This window comes from Neoarius graeffei, chromosome 23, assembly GCF_027579695.1.
Source record: "Neoarius graeffei isolate fNeoGra1 chromosome 23, fNeoGra1.pri, whole genome shotgun sequence".
NCBI classification, from domain to species: domain Eukaryota; kingdom Metazoa; phylum Chordata; class Actinopteri; order Siluriformes; family Ariidae; genus Neoarius; species Neoarius graeffei.
Window position 1 is genome coordinate 44,208,120 of NC_083591.1, and position 17,182 is coordinate 44,225,301.

Below are 17,182 nucleotides of genomic sequence, written 5' to 3' on the forward strand. Positions count from 1 at the left end.
GCTCTTATTCTTTTTAATGTCATCAAAGCTATATAGTTTTTCCAGTTTTTACTGTTTTCACAATTGTGCGATTACTATGCTGTTGTACAAGTAATTTATCGACAACGACGACAAAGGGCAAGGCGGCTACGGAGGATAGCGCTGATGAGCGCGCATCATGTTGTGACAGTTCTGGCTCTTCACGCAATAGATGAATTTCTTTTTTGCGTCGCTAGTACCGCCACTTTTTGAAAGAATGTCCCTGATTTTAATGTAGGTCTGACGGAGTTTCTTCACTTTTAGCCGACATTGTTCTGGGGAGCGCGTGAACCCCTTCTCCTACATTTTCTCACTGAATACAGCAAACACGTCGGCATTTTTGTGTGTTCTCTCCAAAAGCTCAGATATGTGGACATCTGCCCATATATCCACAAGGGTACGTGTTTCTTCCTCGGCCCACGTTTGCCCCCTACTCATTTTTTGTGCTCTGTAGTCTAGCCTACCACTGGTCTGAATGACTGAACGACTGTTGTAAGGTTCCCTTGACAACCGAAACAGTGTTTGCACTTTGCGGTGGAGTGTCAAGACTCTGTTTCCCATAATGCTCGACAAACGACGGAAGCTCCCGAGGTACAAAAAAGCAAAACTGTCGGATTAGGTCCGGTCTGCTTTCACACCTCCAAAAGGTCCGCACCAGGGTTCCTTTGGTCCGGACCGAGTCCGACCTTGCAGCTCGGTCTCGGTCCGCTTGTTTGGTCCGGACCAGAGTTCGGTGGTTTGTATTCAGACCAACCCAAAAGGTCCAGACCAAGGGAAATTTGGTTCGTTTGGTCCGGACCAAACAACGTAGGTGTGAATACGCCATAAGATGCAGAACGCTTTTTAAATAATAATAATGATGAAATTACAGGTCCGTTTGATTGCCGTTAAAAACAAGATTGGATAAATTTAAATTTCTAATAATGTTACAGAGCAGGGCGGCACGGTGGTGTAGTGGTTAGCGCTGTCGCCTCACAGCAAGAAGGTCCTGGGTTCGAGCCCCGTGGCCGGCGAGGGCCTTTCTGTGTGGAGTTTGCATGTTCTCCCCGTGTCCGCGTGGGTTTCCTCCGGGTGCTCCGGTTTCCCCCACAGTCCAAAGACATGCAGGTTAGGTTAACTGGTGACTCTAAATTGAGCGTAGGTGTGAATGTGAGTGTGAATGGTTGTCTGTGTCTATGTGTCAGCCCTGTGATGACCTGGCGACTTGTCCAGGGTGTACCCCGCCTTTCGCCCGTAGTCAGCTGGGATAGGCTCCAGCTTGCCTGCGACCCTGTAGAACAGGATAAAGCGGCTTGAGATAATGAGATGAGATGAGATGTTACAGAGCATACGCTAGCTTATCTTGAAAACGCAGACTAGATTTGTAGATCACCTCGCGGACCACTTGAGGTCTCTCGCGGACCACGCTTTGCGAAACACTGCTCTAAAGGACTAAGAAGAATCACAATTTTTTTTTCTCCTTTCCTCTGCTGGAATTGTGCTGCCTCTCATTCCTGCAGCACGTCCCGGTGGCATGAGGACTGACAGGAACTCATGTTCATGCCACATTAGAGAATGGTTTGAATTCACGAGGATAGAAAAATGTATCGAGTGTCACGTTGAAGAAATAAACTTCATATGCGATATGGCAGAAATACATGACCTTTACGATGCACCGACCTCAACGTTTTTTGAAGTTGTTAGCAATGTTTTTAAATAAATAAATAAATAAATAGTGCTGCATTTTTGAAAACTTCGGTAATAGTTTGTTTTTGTTAATTTTTTTTTTCCCCATTTGTGCCTCTTGATATGGCGTTGTCAGTATCACGTCATCATAATTACCCAGCCTGAGTTGCATCTTATTCTTCAAGCCCTCCAGTTTCTGTATTCGCATTCATTCTAGTCAAAAGCGTCTTGGTGATGACGTTTTATAGACTAGAGTAGGATAGGTTTGTGTCACTTGTACACTTTCATGTCATTGTGACTCAGTCTCTCCCTGTGTGTCGTCCTCATGCTCTCAGAATGGTGGATGTGGGTGGGCAGAGGTCCGAGCGCAGGAAGTGGATCCACTGCTTCGAGAACGTCACGTCCATCATGTTCCTGGTGGCGCTGAGCGAGTACGACCAGGTGCTGGTGGAGTCCGACAACGAGGTGAGACACACAGCTCACTACCTCCTCCTGTATCAGCAGCTGTGAAGCCCAGAGAGTCGTTTTTCAGTCACTGGTTACAGTCGATACATTTTCAACAAGTGGTTCAACATTTTAACCAAAGCCTCACTTTGTTGATTGAGAGAATTCTTCTTGCTTAGATGTAAGGAATAAAACATGACCGCGAGCCGGTGTTGGAAACTGTACCACAGTGATGTTAAATTCTCACATCTGATTGGTTCACTTTCTGACAGCAGTTCATATTAATGCACTTGGTCTAATGTTACGGTTTCTATAGTAACAGCTGTTTAGCAGAGGATAGAAAGGCAAACGTTTCTCGGAATCTTAAGACACAGTAATGGTGAGGGAACGATTGTTTACAGCTTTTATAATGTCGGAGAAAACAGGAGCTGACTCGTTTTACAGCATTAAGCATAATGATAAATCGATTCAAATTGATATGGTCTTTGAATACAATTAAATAAAATTGTATGTGTAAGTGTGGAGAGCCAATCAGATGGCAGCCTTCAAGATTCTGAAGCTTGTGGCCAGAAAAGTGCGATTAGCATTATACTCTGAGCTGTAAGACTAGCGCTTCTTCACTCCTGGTGTGCTTACTGAAGATTAACGGGCATATTCTGGACCAATGTTTTTTTTTTTTTTTTTTTTATATGAAAGTATGTCCCTTTACACACTCATCCAGAAGGGTAATTTTGCACAAGGCCATCTGTCTACAGCAGAAAAAAATAAAATAAAACGCGTCTGGAAAAATCCCAAGGGAGTCTGGAGCCAGATTCGTGACGTCACCTGCGGAAGCACCAGCAGGCTGCGCGAGCTTTGCACGGTTTCAGTGCACAGCCTGTGTAGACCAAGCGCTCCCATTTCTCTCTCACTGTCCGGTCTTTTGGAAAACGATGAGTACTAATCCCATCAAGATTGGTGTTGCTACACCCTCCTACGATACATCTGTTAACCATTTTAATAATTATGCGATAACGTTGAAGAAATTTGCAGAAAACCACCAGGTCGTTTTCTGATAACCAAACCAGCGCTGACGTAGGATTCAGAAGGAGGCGTCCCGCACGCGACGTCACGAAAATCAGTGTTTCCCGGGAAATCCAAATGCCAAGTTTTTTCAGAGGCGGACCAATTCGCCTCAAATGGCTTGATTTCAACTGAATTCTTCTGGTATTGCGCAAGGTAAAAAAAAATGCAGAGAATGCAAAATGTGACATTTGACCAAAGTTTAATATAAAATAGGAGAATTGCATTGATCTTGCTCCTGAATTTACCCGTGATATGCACTTTAAGACACATCCATGATATCAGACACTGTTGTACGAAGCACTATAAAAATAAAATCCTGTCGCATTATATTCATAGTGGCATGATTCAATATCATGCATAACAATGAGATCAGTTTTATTCTGTCCACACTTGCTGGATATGAGCAGTCGCACGCTCTGATTGGCTACTCTATGACCAGACTGTCAGCTCATATATCGTGAGGAGAGAAAAACAAAATGGTGGAGCATGTTGCTGAACCAACCGAGGACAAAATTAAACTCTACTCAAAAACAAAACCCCCAAAATGATAAAGTATTTAAAAGAAACTGAGATGGCTAAAAAGAAGTGTTGTCGTCCCCCCCCCCCCAAAAAAAAATCTCCTGTTCCACACTCCAGCCCAGTCGGTGGCAGTAATGCACCTTTAAGTTGGTTTGCCAACCACTAAAACAACCAAAAGGAGACACACACACCACCCCCAAAAAAAAGGGAGGGGGGAAAAAAGCAACAAAATGTGGAATAAAAATATTTGGTGTGAGGGGGAAACAAAAAAAAAATCCCCCAATTTTTTTTCCCCAAGAATTATCGCATTTTTCGCAAATTGCTCCTGTCATTTCGCAAGTTTGTTTACTTTCTAAGCGGAAATGATTTTGTTGGACGTTTTGTATAAAGTTTTTATTTATTTATCGAATTTGCTAAAAATAAAAATGCTCGGTTTCTCACAATCCAGTGAATGTGGATAGAATAAAAACAATTATTCCACTCAATCTCGTCGTACATGGCTTATAGCCGACTCGGTGCTACGCGCCTCGTCAGCCATCAGCTCATGTACGACTCGATTTCGTGGAATAATTGTTTTTATTTCTATTTTTTGTATACGGGCTTTTCACGAAGTGCGGATACGTGGCGCTCCGCTGCACTCTGAGACGTCTGCACTGTGCTGTCGAATTGGAAAATGAAGAGGCGTGCTATGTTGTTCAGTATTGTGCTTTTATTGTGCAATAAAATTCAATATTTCTCTGAATTGACTTTCCACTGTTTTCATTATATCCCTGCTCCGGGGGGGGTACTGGTTTGCTTCTGTCCGTCCGTATCTCCATCCATCCGAAACGCCCTTTTTCTCAGCAACCACAAATCATAGCCACTTGGTACCAAACTTCAGCTTGGGGTTCTATACTGTGTATAGAGGATGTGCAGTCACGTGACCCGTCCTTGTTTACTCCGCCATATTGGATGGCATCAGGATTGTTTACCTTGCGCGAGCGTAATGGATCCAGGGAGTAATCCCCAAGAAAATTCGGAAAATACCCCATCTATATCGCGCAATTACTTGTCTAAGTTTGTTCAGCATCTTGAAGGTGATGTGAGGCAGCGTTGCGTGGAAAAGTGTTCCAGGTTGGGGATTGCAGATCCGTACAACTTGCCGCAATCCTTGTTCAGGGAAATTCGGAGCTGCGGTGCCGGCGATTTGCCCGATCTGGCCTACCACGACATTTACAATTTTCTTGTTAATCGTGAATCGTGTTACACTGGCAAAGCCCTCAAAGCTTACAAGAGCCTGGAAGCTTCTAAATATTTTGTTGTGGGATGGGTATCCCAACTATACCTCTGGAAGGTTCCGAAGAAGAATGTCTACTTGATAACCTCACGGGTAAGTGGCATTAAGACGTTTATCATAAAGAGACTATGCAGGACGTTTTATCGTAAGAATATTCGAAATCTAAACTCAGTACCAGATAATGACAGGGTTGTAAATATGTATGTTTTTGTCTGAAAAAAAAATCACAAATCACCGACTATGCAGTTATCATTCAATCCGAAAATCAACTTAACAGATGTACTAGGAGTATTGAATTAGAAGATTACACCTACCTGATATGAAGTGCTCACTACAAATTCGGCTGGTAGAACTGGGGTACCAGTTTTCTCTTCGCACAGCGGACACCCATTTTGCGCGTCTCTCCTCGTCTGCGGGGAATCTATAAAATGACAGGCCCTCCTTTTGGCCCTGTCTATTGGTACAACCAAATGCTGGACAAGATATAACCATTCTCGAAAGATCTACTCCCACACACTTGATAATTAGAACGGGTTCGTTTAAGTTCTATGCGCGGCCTTGCCGTCCAAGATGGCAGATAAACAAATATCACGTGACGTCACGTGCACGCTCTCTATACCGTTTTCAGGTCTGTCGCACATCGACTTTCTGTTTACCGACTGAATGTATTTACGAAACATATAGCGTGGATTTTGACGCTATTTCAGAATGATGGTTTACCAGGACGCTGTTTGAAATCCCCGGGGAGAGACACTGCTCTTTATAGTAAAGGACCTGGGTTAGATATGCATGTGCACAATTTAGGAGAGAATAACTTAACTGTTCTCGGCTAATTTGAACCCAAGGAACAACTTGGGACGTGTGCCAAAATCGCTATCTGGGGCAGACAGGCCGAAAATTACCAATCCAAGATGGCTGCCGGTAGCCATATTGAAAATATCAATTTTTGAAACACTCACCACAGAAGTATGTGCAATACCTCATTTTATGGGTTTTTGGGTATGGGGAATCCATTAGTGATGTCATTTTCATGATTGAAGGAAAAGGGAACAAGCTATGGTCAAAGGCAAGGTTAAAAAAAAAAAAACACTAAAAATTGGCCAAAATTGCAGTTTCGCAGAAAACGTGGAAAAACGGAATAACCCGACCTCAAACATGAAATCATGGAATTGGGAGACATATGCACATCATTTAGGAGAGTAAAAGAAATCAAGCATTTGATTCCTATAAAGAAATTGTATTTTCAATCATGCTATTATGATCAATGGAATGTTAACTTAAAATCCAAAATAAAACTTATTACTTTAGTAGGCAGCAATATCTTGAGAGCCTAAATGTTTAACAGCCAACAATACAACTTTTAACATCACGTTATTACTGTTTGTCACATAAACCAGGGTCAGGAACACGAAGAGTAACACAATAACTAGATTGCATTTCCTCTGCAGAAACTGCTGGAGTGTGCTTGCTCAAATGAAGCCACATTCTCTCTCTCTCTTTCTCTACATCTCTCTCTCACCCAATCACTATCCCCACCAATACACATTGTCACACATACTCCTTTTCCACCAAATCAGTTCCCGGGCTGGTTCGGGGCTGGTGCTGGTTCACAACTCGTACAACTTGCGAGCCAGCTGAGAACCAGTTTGCTTTTCCATAGCTCGCGGTGCTAAGGGAAGCCACGTCATTACGTCGCTGTATACGTCAGTTACGTCGCTGTATACGTCAGTTACGTCGCTACGTTTGCATAAACCTTGGCGCGAATATCTCATCTCATCTCATTATCTCTAGCCGCTTTATCCTTCTACAGGGTCGCAGGCAAGCTGGAGCCTATCCCAGCTGACTACGGGCGAAAGGCGGGGTACACCCTGGACAAGTCGCCAGGTCATCACAGGGCTGACACATAGACACAGACAACCATTCACACTCACATTCACACCTACGGTCAATTTAGAGTCACCAGTTAACCTAACCTGCATGTCTTTGGACTGTGGGGGAAACCGGAGCACCCGGAGGAAACCCACGCGGGCGCGAATATCGAAGCAAAAAAAAACACGGAAGAAGCAGCAGCAACAACAACAACAATAATAATGGCTGACTTCGCGTTTGTACAGCTGCTGCTTCTCGTCGCTTAAAAATGGCGATCTTTCGCGGTCTTGTTATTGTTGTTGGTCTTAACAACTCCGCCCCCCCGCTGACGTAAGCGGTTCTTTCCTCTGGCCCAGCAGAGAGTTGGTGCTAGCCTGGAACTGGTTTTTCTGGCCCCAGAGCCAGTTCTTTGTCAGTGGAAACAGAAAACCTGGGTCCAAACTAAGCACTGGCCCCGAACCAGCCCTGGAACTGCTTTGGTGGAAAAGGGGCAAAAGTGTCATGTTTTAAAAGAAGGATTTCAGAGCGCTTCGTGCTCTGAAATCCTTGTTTTAAATGGCTTTGGTCAACAGTTCTCACTCCTTCTCTGGCTCAAAGTCTCTTTCACATAATTTTGAAGGGAGATTATATGTTTTTCAATTTAATTCAGAGGTTTTACAGGGTTTAAAACATTGGATTTTGGCTGTAAAATCGCAGTTTTAATTTTTTTTTTTCTGCTGCTCCCACTCTAACGTCCAGAGTGGAGGAGCTCCTTATGACGTCATCACTCCAAAGTTCTACCCATTCATTTCAGTGGCATGGAATTTTGTCGAAAAACGGGAATACCGAACGAACGACAAGGGGTAGTGCAACCATTTTAACAAGCACGCCATTCCAGATTGGGCCCCACGTTTCAGCGTTGGAACGGTGTCTCTATCTTGAAAGCCCTAGGAGCAGTAGTGGATACAAAAAACAGGTGAAACGGAATAATAATAATAAAACTTAAGAAGAACAATAGTGTGCTTTTGCAAGCACACTAATAATAATACTGTAATACTGGCGGCCATCTTGGATTGGTAATTTTCAGGCTGTTTGCCCTGGATAGTGATTTTGGCACACATCCAGAGTTATTCCTTCGGGTCAAATTAGCCTAGAACAGTTGAGTTATCTTCTCCTAAATTATGTGCATACAGTGTCTAAGCCAGGTCCAAGTTAATTACTTACTTGTTTCAGGGTTAATTATTTGTTGAGGTCAACTTTCATGATAAGTGTCCTATTCCTTCGATTGCTTGCATTCTGATATGAGTGAGAGCAGCGGGATACATAAGTGAGCCAGTAGCTCACAGTTGGTCTTGTTTCAAATCTAATTTTGCCCTTTTAATTTCGCCCCTTGTACATTTGTCAGGGTAAAAAACAAAGTTAATAATAATAATGAATTGTACCTCAGTCATTCCTAGATGCCACCAGAATGCATCATTTTGAAGTCTCTAATTTTAAAATTTTCCGGGGGAGTATGTCCCCGGACCCCCTAGGAGGCGGCCCTTATGGGCTGGGCGCCGCATCAGTAGCACCACTCTGTTTTGTTTTTTGTTTTTTTGTTTTCTCTGGGGAAAGCCCTGATATATGGTGCTGCATTTTGGTACAGGAAGCACTTCCTGCCCTGATGTTGGAATGGATGAATGTTACAAAGCATTGGTTGTAGTATTCAACCCTTTTTTTTTTTAATTTGTTCAGATTTTGATAACTGATTATAAAGCTGCGAGTACTAATGAGCTGTCCCTTTCTCCTTAGAATCGTATGGAGGAGAGTAAAGCGCTTTTCAGGACAATAATCACATATCCGTGGTTCCAAAACTCCTCAGTCATCCTCTTCCTTAACAAGAAGGACCTCCTGGAGGAGAAGATTTCCTACTCGCACTTGGTCGACTACTTCCCAGAGTTTGATGGTACAGCGTTATTGGGAATTGTACTTTTTTTGTGCACAAGTCCGTGATAAATTTCTGAAAGTGTACAGTTGTGTTATTAAGTCGCTAAGGAAGTGCTCCTACACTGTAGAGTTTAGATCACGATGGAGATTCCTAGGTCACGTGATTATACGATGGTGTGCGTGTGATTGCATTCCTGTTCCTCTTGCAGGGCCTCAGCGGGATGCACAAGCAGCGAGGGAGTTCATCCTCAAGATGTTTGTGGATCTGAACCCCGACAGCGACAAGATTATCTACTCGCACTTCACCTGCGCCACGGACACGGAGAACATCCGCTTCGTCTTCGCCGCCGTCAAGGACACCATCCTGCAGCTCAACCTCAAAGAGTACAACCTGGTGTAGGCCGCCATCGCCGGGGACTGCTCACACACTACAGCACAGAACAGACACACACACACACACATATACACAGAGTTACCCACGGTCCACTTTGCTTTCCAGCCTCTGAGGGTTTTTTTTTTGGTCCAGATGTGCGAGTGTGTTCCAGATGTTTCCTGCTTTTACCCTCTTTCTGTTTTGCCAAAGCTCGTCCACTTTCTCTTGTCGGCAGCTCGTGTCCAAAACCCATCCTCCCCCCTTCCCTCCCTCCCATCCAACTTTTCCTTCGACTTTGACCGTCGGGATTTTATTTTTTTTTTTCCAGATTTGATGACGGGGGTGGGGTTATAGACTCCTCGTTTTGAAAACATTTTTAAAAATCATCTTGGTTTGAAATGGCAGAATCGATCAGACAATATCACGTTTATCGACAAAGATGCTCATGGAAACTGGAATTGACATCCCTCGCTTTTCCTTCTGCTTCTCCAGTCACATCTTTATTCTGCCTGGATGGGTTGATCGAGCGAGGTGTTTGGGTTTTTTTCCCTTTGGCTTTTTCATCCTGCTTAACAGATCAGGGGAAAGTTTTCAAAAAGAAGGTCTTCTCTTATGGACACAAGGACAAGTGCTGTGGTGCTAGAAGTTCTGAATGGCTCCATCACTGGCTCCGTTTCAGAGGAGTCCAGAATCCGAAGGGTTTTCCAGCGGGTTCGACGGGTGGTGCGAGGCAAGTCTTCACCTCACATCGATGAATGTAAACTGCGTGAGCAAGGTTTTTGGTTTTTTTTTGTAATCGGGGGAAAAAAAAACTGCCAGAATGAGGATCGAGGTGATACAAATCCATCAGTGTATATTTGCTCAGATGATCATTTAAAAAAAAAAAAAAAGTTTTAATCATAGGTTACTATAGCTACTGCTGTTATCATGTGACGTATAACAGCGCCTCAATCAAAGATGGGTAAGAAATCGAAAAATGTTAAGGATTATCAGGATTTATCAGTGTGTAGTACAGGTATTGACTCTGTAGGTATCGTTTTTTGCCAATTTTCACACAGGTTAAGATGTTCCGTCACATCGTCTTTTTTTTTTTTTTCTTTCCCAGGTTTATTTTCAGGATTCTTGCATACAAAGTGCTTGATCATTTTCTTTCGTTTTTTTTTTCCACCCCCTCCTAATTTTTCAATCACTTGCTGGTACTCTGCACGAATACTTTTTTATTTTTTCCTTCCTTCTTCCCACACAGACACTTCTTCAGCAGTGCACTCCGTAATACTCTGGATTATCAGATATCACCACCAAGTAGTGGCCTGACGTGCGCACACATTGTTTTATTTGTTTACTACCTTTTTTCCTTTCTTCTTCTTTAAGCAGAGACGTTTTGTGAAATAAGACTTTGTGGAGACACGTAACATTTAATTTAGCTTCGTTTGTGCTCGGGAGCTAGTGTTAAGTGAAGGGGTTCAGGAAGTCGCAAGTTAATTGATTTGATTTATTGTGTATATTTATATTTGTAAATACCTATACACTTTATTGCTTATGTAAAAAGAAGTCTGTGGTACAGTATCTTTGGCAAAAAAGGAAAAAAAAAATAACTTTGCAGTCGTGTACGGTTTCGGTTGGTTTCTTATCGATTATATTATTGATACTGTGACTTTTTTTTGTTTGTTTGTTTTTGGGTTTTTTTTTTTCTTCACTATGATTATGATTATTCAGAAGACATACACAGCTGTACATGAAAGCGGTTATGAGCGATAGTGTGAGAAATTGAGAAAGAGGTGTTTTGTTTTTTCTTCTTTTCTCTGTCTCTTTCTCTCTCTCAGGGGAAGAACCCATGAGTACGGCCCCTCTTACGGTGTGAATGTTGTTATTACTCGCAGTATAAAGATATGAAATGATTTTCAAGAAGAGGAATTAAGTAAAGGTGAGCTCAAGTAAATAAAGAAGTGTTTATTTATCTAATTTATGGACCAGTTTTGAAGTCGGTGGGGTCTTTTTCTGCTGTAAAAACAAACAAAAACTATGGATATATCAGCTTTTATTGCATTTTATTTTTTATCTTTTCCCCCTGAAATTTTTTTGTTTTATGGATTTTCCGGTATCCATATTTTCTTCCATTTTTCATAAAGGTTCACATAGTCTGATATCCATGTGACGTGTTTCAAACAAATAGGAAAGTCTTTGTTTTATGAACGGTCGAACGTCTAAGCGTACAATTCGTTTTCGTTTCTAATCACTTGCAGTGCGTTTGCTGTTGTGTAAATGATGAGCTGGAAGACGAGGGGACAGGTGTTGCGGTTTTCTACAGGTTTCCTTTCGTAGTTTATCATCAAGGGCTAAGAGAAAACACAATCCTCACACCGGACAGGACAGGACAGGTGAAGAGGCAGCAACGTGCACAAAGTCTCATTCGTGTTCAACGAGCAAAGTGCACTTTGTTAAGACCAGATCAGAGTTTTATAGGTTTTATGGTTCAGCCAGTGACCACGCCCTATAGGATTATATTCACTGTCCTGTTTTAAGCTAAATCTTTTATTGGCCTTTTTTTTTGTTTGTTAAAATTACAAACAAAACTCTAAGAACATGATTTACGAATATCCCATATAATATAATTAAGTTTTTCCAGGAAATCGAGTCGTACATGAGCTGACAGCCGACGAGGCGCGTAGCACCAAGTCTGCTATAAGCAATGTACAATGAGATTGAGTGGAATAACTCTTTTATTCTATCCACATTCACTGGATTTTGACAAACGGAGCATTTTTAGTTTTATTTTTTGCAAATTCGGTAAATAAAAACTTGTCCGATAAAATCATTTCTGTTGTGAAAAATGCGATAATTCTTGACCAAAAAAAAAAAGGTTTTACTATCAAATACTTCGTATTCCTTTTGCATTTTTGGGGTTTTGTTTCAGAGTTGAGGTTTTATTTCGTCCTCAGTTGGTTCAGCAACACGCTTTGACGTTTTGTTTTTCTCTACTCACGGTATAGACCCCTTTCACATGACGTCACCGCACCGCGAGATGTTGTTAGGCGCCATATTGGAAGACCAAGTACATGCACTCACAATATAAAACAAAGTACAAGCGAGAGTAAAGTGACATGATGGCTGATAATTCTGGTTATGTGAGTACGTTACCAGCTGCAGAAAGGGCACTGTATGTGGAGAAACTGGCTGTGATTGATGGGTTTGACCCATATGATAAGACTCGCGGCAAGGGAGAATGGAAACATAAGGAGGACCGGACACCAATTCTGCCATCTGTTTGCTACCCAGACATTGTAAACTATTTGTTGTTTACACCCAGTGCCTACACCCAGTGTTCGAACTATGCCAATATTTTCGGGGGGTCCCTTTTTTTCCCTTGGGGGGGTGTGCGCTTGCGCTTGTCTCGGAGCGCGGATCTCCAAACACATGAGAAGCCTATCTTACGCACATATCACGCGGACTCCACACACGCATCGCGTCTGAAGTCATAACTCATCAGGGGAAATCATGTCCGCATTGGCATGTTCAAAAAACAACCTCGCGTCAACAATGATACCACACGCAAGAAAAAAAAACAGTCAGGCTACTCAACAACCAACCTGGCAGCAGCGAGCAAGCCCCAAACCATCCTAAATTATTATTATTCAATTGTAGAAGTCTGGGAGGCTTGCTCCTCATACAGTTATCAACTTGGGGCCACTTTAGCATGTTTTAAATCTGAATTTCTTGCGTTTGCTTACCTCAAAGTGTCCGCAGATCATGCACAGACTTATCCATTATATCCACAGTTTTTTGCCAAGTCTCACACAGGTTTCTTTCAAGTCTACTGTTGGGCCAATAAATCATAAATAAAACAGCTCAGATTTGTTTGTTTAAGTCGTTTGCCACTCCACTTTATTCTCGTGGGTTCACATACTGCTGCCGTTATTTCCCCCTAATCACGAGTTTGTTGGTCTTCCAATATGGCGCAGGGTCTGTTTACTTCCGGTTTCGGGTGATGTCAGTGAAAGGGGTCTATATGAGATGATATCCTAGTCGTAGAGTAGCCAATCAGAGCATGCGATTGCTCATATTCAGTGAATGTGAACAGAATAATTAATATAATTTAACCAATATAATTTGTGTGCATGGAGATACAGATGGTTTACAAAATTGCCATGTCAAAGTAGCAAAAGGAAATGACCTCTAAAGAGTTGGTTGGTTGGCTTTTTTTTTTTTTTGGCGGCGTGTGCTGTGACGAGTTCGGCTCAGGCCAAGTTTACATTAGACCGTATCTGTCTCGTTTTCTTCACGGATGCACTGTCCGTTTACATTAAAACGCCGGGAAACGGGAATCCGCCAGGGTCTACGTATTCAATCCAGATCGTGTCTGGTCCGGTGCTGTGTAAACATTGAGAATACGCGGATACGCTGTGCTGAGCTCTAGCTGGCGTCGTCATTGGACAACGTCACTGTGACATCCACCTTCCTGATTCGCTGGCGTTGGTCATGTGACGCGACTGCTGAAAAACGGCGCGGACTTCCGCCTTGTATCACCTTTCATTAAAGAGTATAAAAGTATGAAAATACTGCAAATACTGATGCAAATACTGCCCATTGTGTAGTTATGATTGTCTTTAGGCTTGCCATCCTTCCACTTGCAAGTGGTAAGTGATCTGCGCTGGGATCACACACACAGCGGCTCAGTCCCGAATCACTGCTCGTGCGCTTCACTCGCGTGCTGTGTGAGCTGCGCAGGGCCGGAGTGCGCACCCTCCAGAGGGCACTCGCTGTTCAGGGCGGAGTGATTTGGAGTGCAGGATGCCTGCGGAGCCGAGCGTATCCATGTATTGGTGTTGCTGTGTGCACGCTAATCGTTTTAAAAATGTTAATCTGATGATCCGCTGATACGGTCTAATGTAAACCCCACCTCAGACTCAGAACCTCACCACCACCACACATGCCCAAATTATATCGCACAAATGTAACACCAATTAAAGGCAGTAAGAGGAGTAAAAAAATAAATAAAGATATAAACAGTATAAAAATATAGAATTGAATGTGTTTTGTTCAGTTAAATGTAAATGAAACTCTTTTCACAAGCTCCGTCGTTATCAGAGGAGTGAGCAGGTAAAGAACGTTGTTACCTTGCAGTAATAACGTCATACTTTTCTAGAAGATTCCGAATTTTGTGCTCGAAATCACTGCTGGTGCTAAACGAATCTAAATTGATGCCTCGACAGCATCCTGTGTTTCCTTTATTTCTTTAACACCGCCCAAAATGCCCTGATTTATCTACTGTATTTGTCGATCTGTCATAGCACTTTTTCACCCCTCGTTTCAGCGTCATACCTAAATACACTTAACTATGCTTTTTTTGCTTCTTCAGCTAAACACCAGTTTATACATTGTTCACATGTGTAAAGAATTAAAACGCAAGCTCTGCTCGATGGCGTGGCATGTTAGCCAAAATCTCAGTCACTATTTTTGGTTTCCAAGTAAATGGTCACGTTTGCACAGTAACGTTAAACACTAGCGGTTTGTTTTACACACTTTCTGCCATTGTCAGCCTGATTGTCGTCATGAGCGGCTTCAAATCAAAGTTCTTTTTACGTTCAAAAGTATTTATTAATCGAGAAAATCCAGAAAGGTAAGACCCAAAACGGACCGTTGAGTAAGTTTGACACCTGGATGAGAAGTTTGCGTACTTGTATGTATAGTTAAGAGCGGGTATAATCCAGGTGTGGATTTTCTTGTTAATAATGTTGGTACTTCTGCATTAAAGCAAACTTTGTGTGTGTGTGTGGCTGTTGTCGGGGTTTGCACATGCTTTCATAAATCGGAGTGTCCGTGTATAATCTTTAAAAAAAAAAAAGCCAAGTGTTTATTCGTTCATCATTTATAATAATCTGGAGCTGGCTAAATCTTCATGAGGCAAAACCAAAATCTGATTATAGGCAGATTCTACGATAACAGAGGCCAGTTAAGTCCCATCTCCTTAAATTGCTGAATTGATTATTTTGATCATTCTATTAAGTTTTTCTAGTAGCATTTGGGGTCTTGGACATTCACAGTAAATTTTAGGACAGTAGTCCTGGTAACTAATTAATAAAAGCCTGACATGACAGACATGCTAAATGACAATAGAAACACATCGGTTTCTATCATCAAAATCTGACAGACAAACTAACGTCTACCATCATATTCTGACAGACACTCTAGATGACCATAGCAACAAAACTGTTTCTTACATTATTAATCTGACAAATTTAGTAATCATATTAAATACCCCATCACTAGAACCAAATAATAAAATAAAATATTGAAATAAAAAAGAGAAAATTTATTTTCAAAATTGAAATATCAACAATAATTGTCAGAACCGTGACGATAGACACGACTGTGTCACTTTCGCGGGGAAATAACACATTGAAATGGCCTGTCGGCTGAAAGGGTCGCAAGCGGCTCTGATTTATCTCAACTTACGATAGTTTTCCTCCAGAAAAATTTAAATATGAATGCACAAATATATTCTCAACGTTTCTATTGTCAAAAATTTCTATCGTCAGGATAGCTGACTGAAAATCTTACCTTGATTTATTTGATGAAATCTAGCTGTCAGAACTCCAAGTCTTGCCCGGAAGTAAATGTCTGCTGTTACAAAAATCATGCGCAGTAGAATTTCCTCTTTGCGTCAGTCAACATGTGCGTGGCGAGGGCTTGAATTTTGCTATCGTCAGGTGCATTAGACTGACAGACTGACGATAGCATTTTTTAAAAATAACTGTGGGCTTCTCTCGTGAACGAAATAGTTTTTTCACTGTTAATCTATTTCAACTCTATCTGTTGACACCCAAAAATGATAAAGCCTGCTTCCACACGCTAACTACCAAAGATCCATAACGGCCGAGTCTATCGTCAGGTCATCTGGCAGAAATTCAGTGATGATAGCAACAGGGATAATGAAAGGGATTTTTAAAACGGGAGTTATGTCTGTCAGATATGTCAAAGAAATAGAACTTTATTCTTTAAAAATCTTTTATTGATATACTCAGTGTATTTTTAAAAGACGTGCTGTTTTAGAAGACCAAATACCATATTTTCAGTCTTGAAAATATTACCTCACTGAAAAAAGGACAAGAAAAATTTCTTATTTTGTGGGCAAGTGGTTAATGGATCCAGTTACGGTAGAATCTGCCTATATTTTTTTTAACTGTATGACAACTCAAATCTTCAGCGTGCAAGTATGTATTTTGAATATTTAACAATTATTGCACGCAATAGAGTCGTGCATGCTCCGATCGCCTATAAACCATGTACGACCAGATTGAGTGGAATAACTGTTTTATTCTGTCCACATTGACTGGATTTTGAAAAACGAAGCATTTTTATTTTTTGCAAATTCGATCAATAAAAACATCCTACAAAATCATTTCTGCTTAGAAAATAAACAAGCCAACACACATGGCAGGAGCAATTTGTGAAAAATGCGATGATGCTTCTTGAAAAATTATTTATTTATTTTTTTTTATTCTTGCCAGGAAATACTTTTATCCCATATATTGTTGCAGTTTTGTTTTTATTTCGTCGTCAGCTGGTTCAGCAACACGCTCCGCCATTTTGTTTTCCTCTCCTCACGGTATAGGAGCTGATATCCTAGTAGTAGAGTAGCCAATCAGAGCGCGCGATTGCTCATATCCAGTGAATGTGGATAGAATAATAAAAATTAGAACGCTCTACAATTTTGCACAGGAGTATTTGCTTGGTCTCTCCACAGCTAACTGTTGGGGGGTTTTTTTAAACCAAACGGACTGCATAACATCTCCCAAAAATGTACGAATTAAGAATCTCCATCGGTCCTGTCCTTTCTGTCTTCATATAGCTATTGTATATCCGTGATTTTTTTTTTTTTTTTAGTTTTGATTTATGGATTAAGAGAACTAAATAACGTCAATCCATTAATTGCAATATGGATGGAAGTCTCAGGATGACAACACTATGAATATGTATTTGTTGAAAAAAGAAGTTTGATTGTAATGGATGTAAATGCTTGTCGTATAAGGACTCGTAAGACGTGTAAT

At 41.5% G+C, this 17,182-nt stretch overlaps 1 protein-coding gene across 1 annotated transcript in view; it reads left to right on the forward strand.

Annotated features, from left to right (window-relative positions):
* The window catches only part of gna11b (guanine nucleotide binding protein (G protein), alpha 11b (Gq class)), a 155,468-nt gene extending 144,273 nt beyond the window's left edge, over nt 1–11,195 (forward strand). The window contains exons 5-7 of the mRNA XM_060906218.1: nt 2,019–2,148; nt 8,627–8,780; nt 8,971–11,195. Of these exons, the coding sequence (XP_060762201.1) occupies nt 2,019–2,148; nt 8,627–8,780; nt 8,971–9,161 (475 nt within the window). The 3' untranslated portion in view covers nt 9,162–11,195. The remainder of the gene's footprint in view (nt 1–2,018; nt 2,149–8,626; nt 8,781–8,970) is intronic.
* Nucleotides 11,196–17,182: the final 5,987 nt, after the last annotated feature.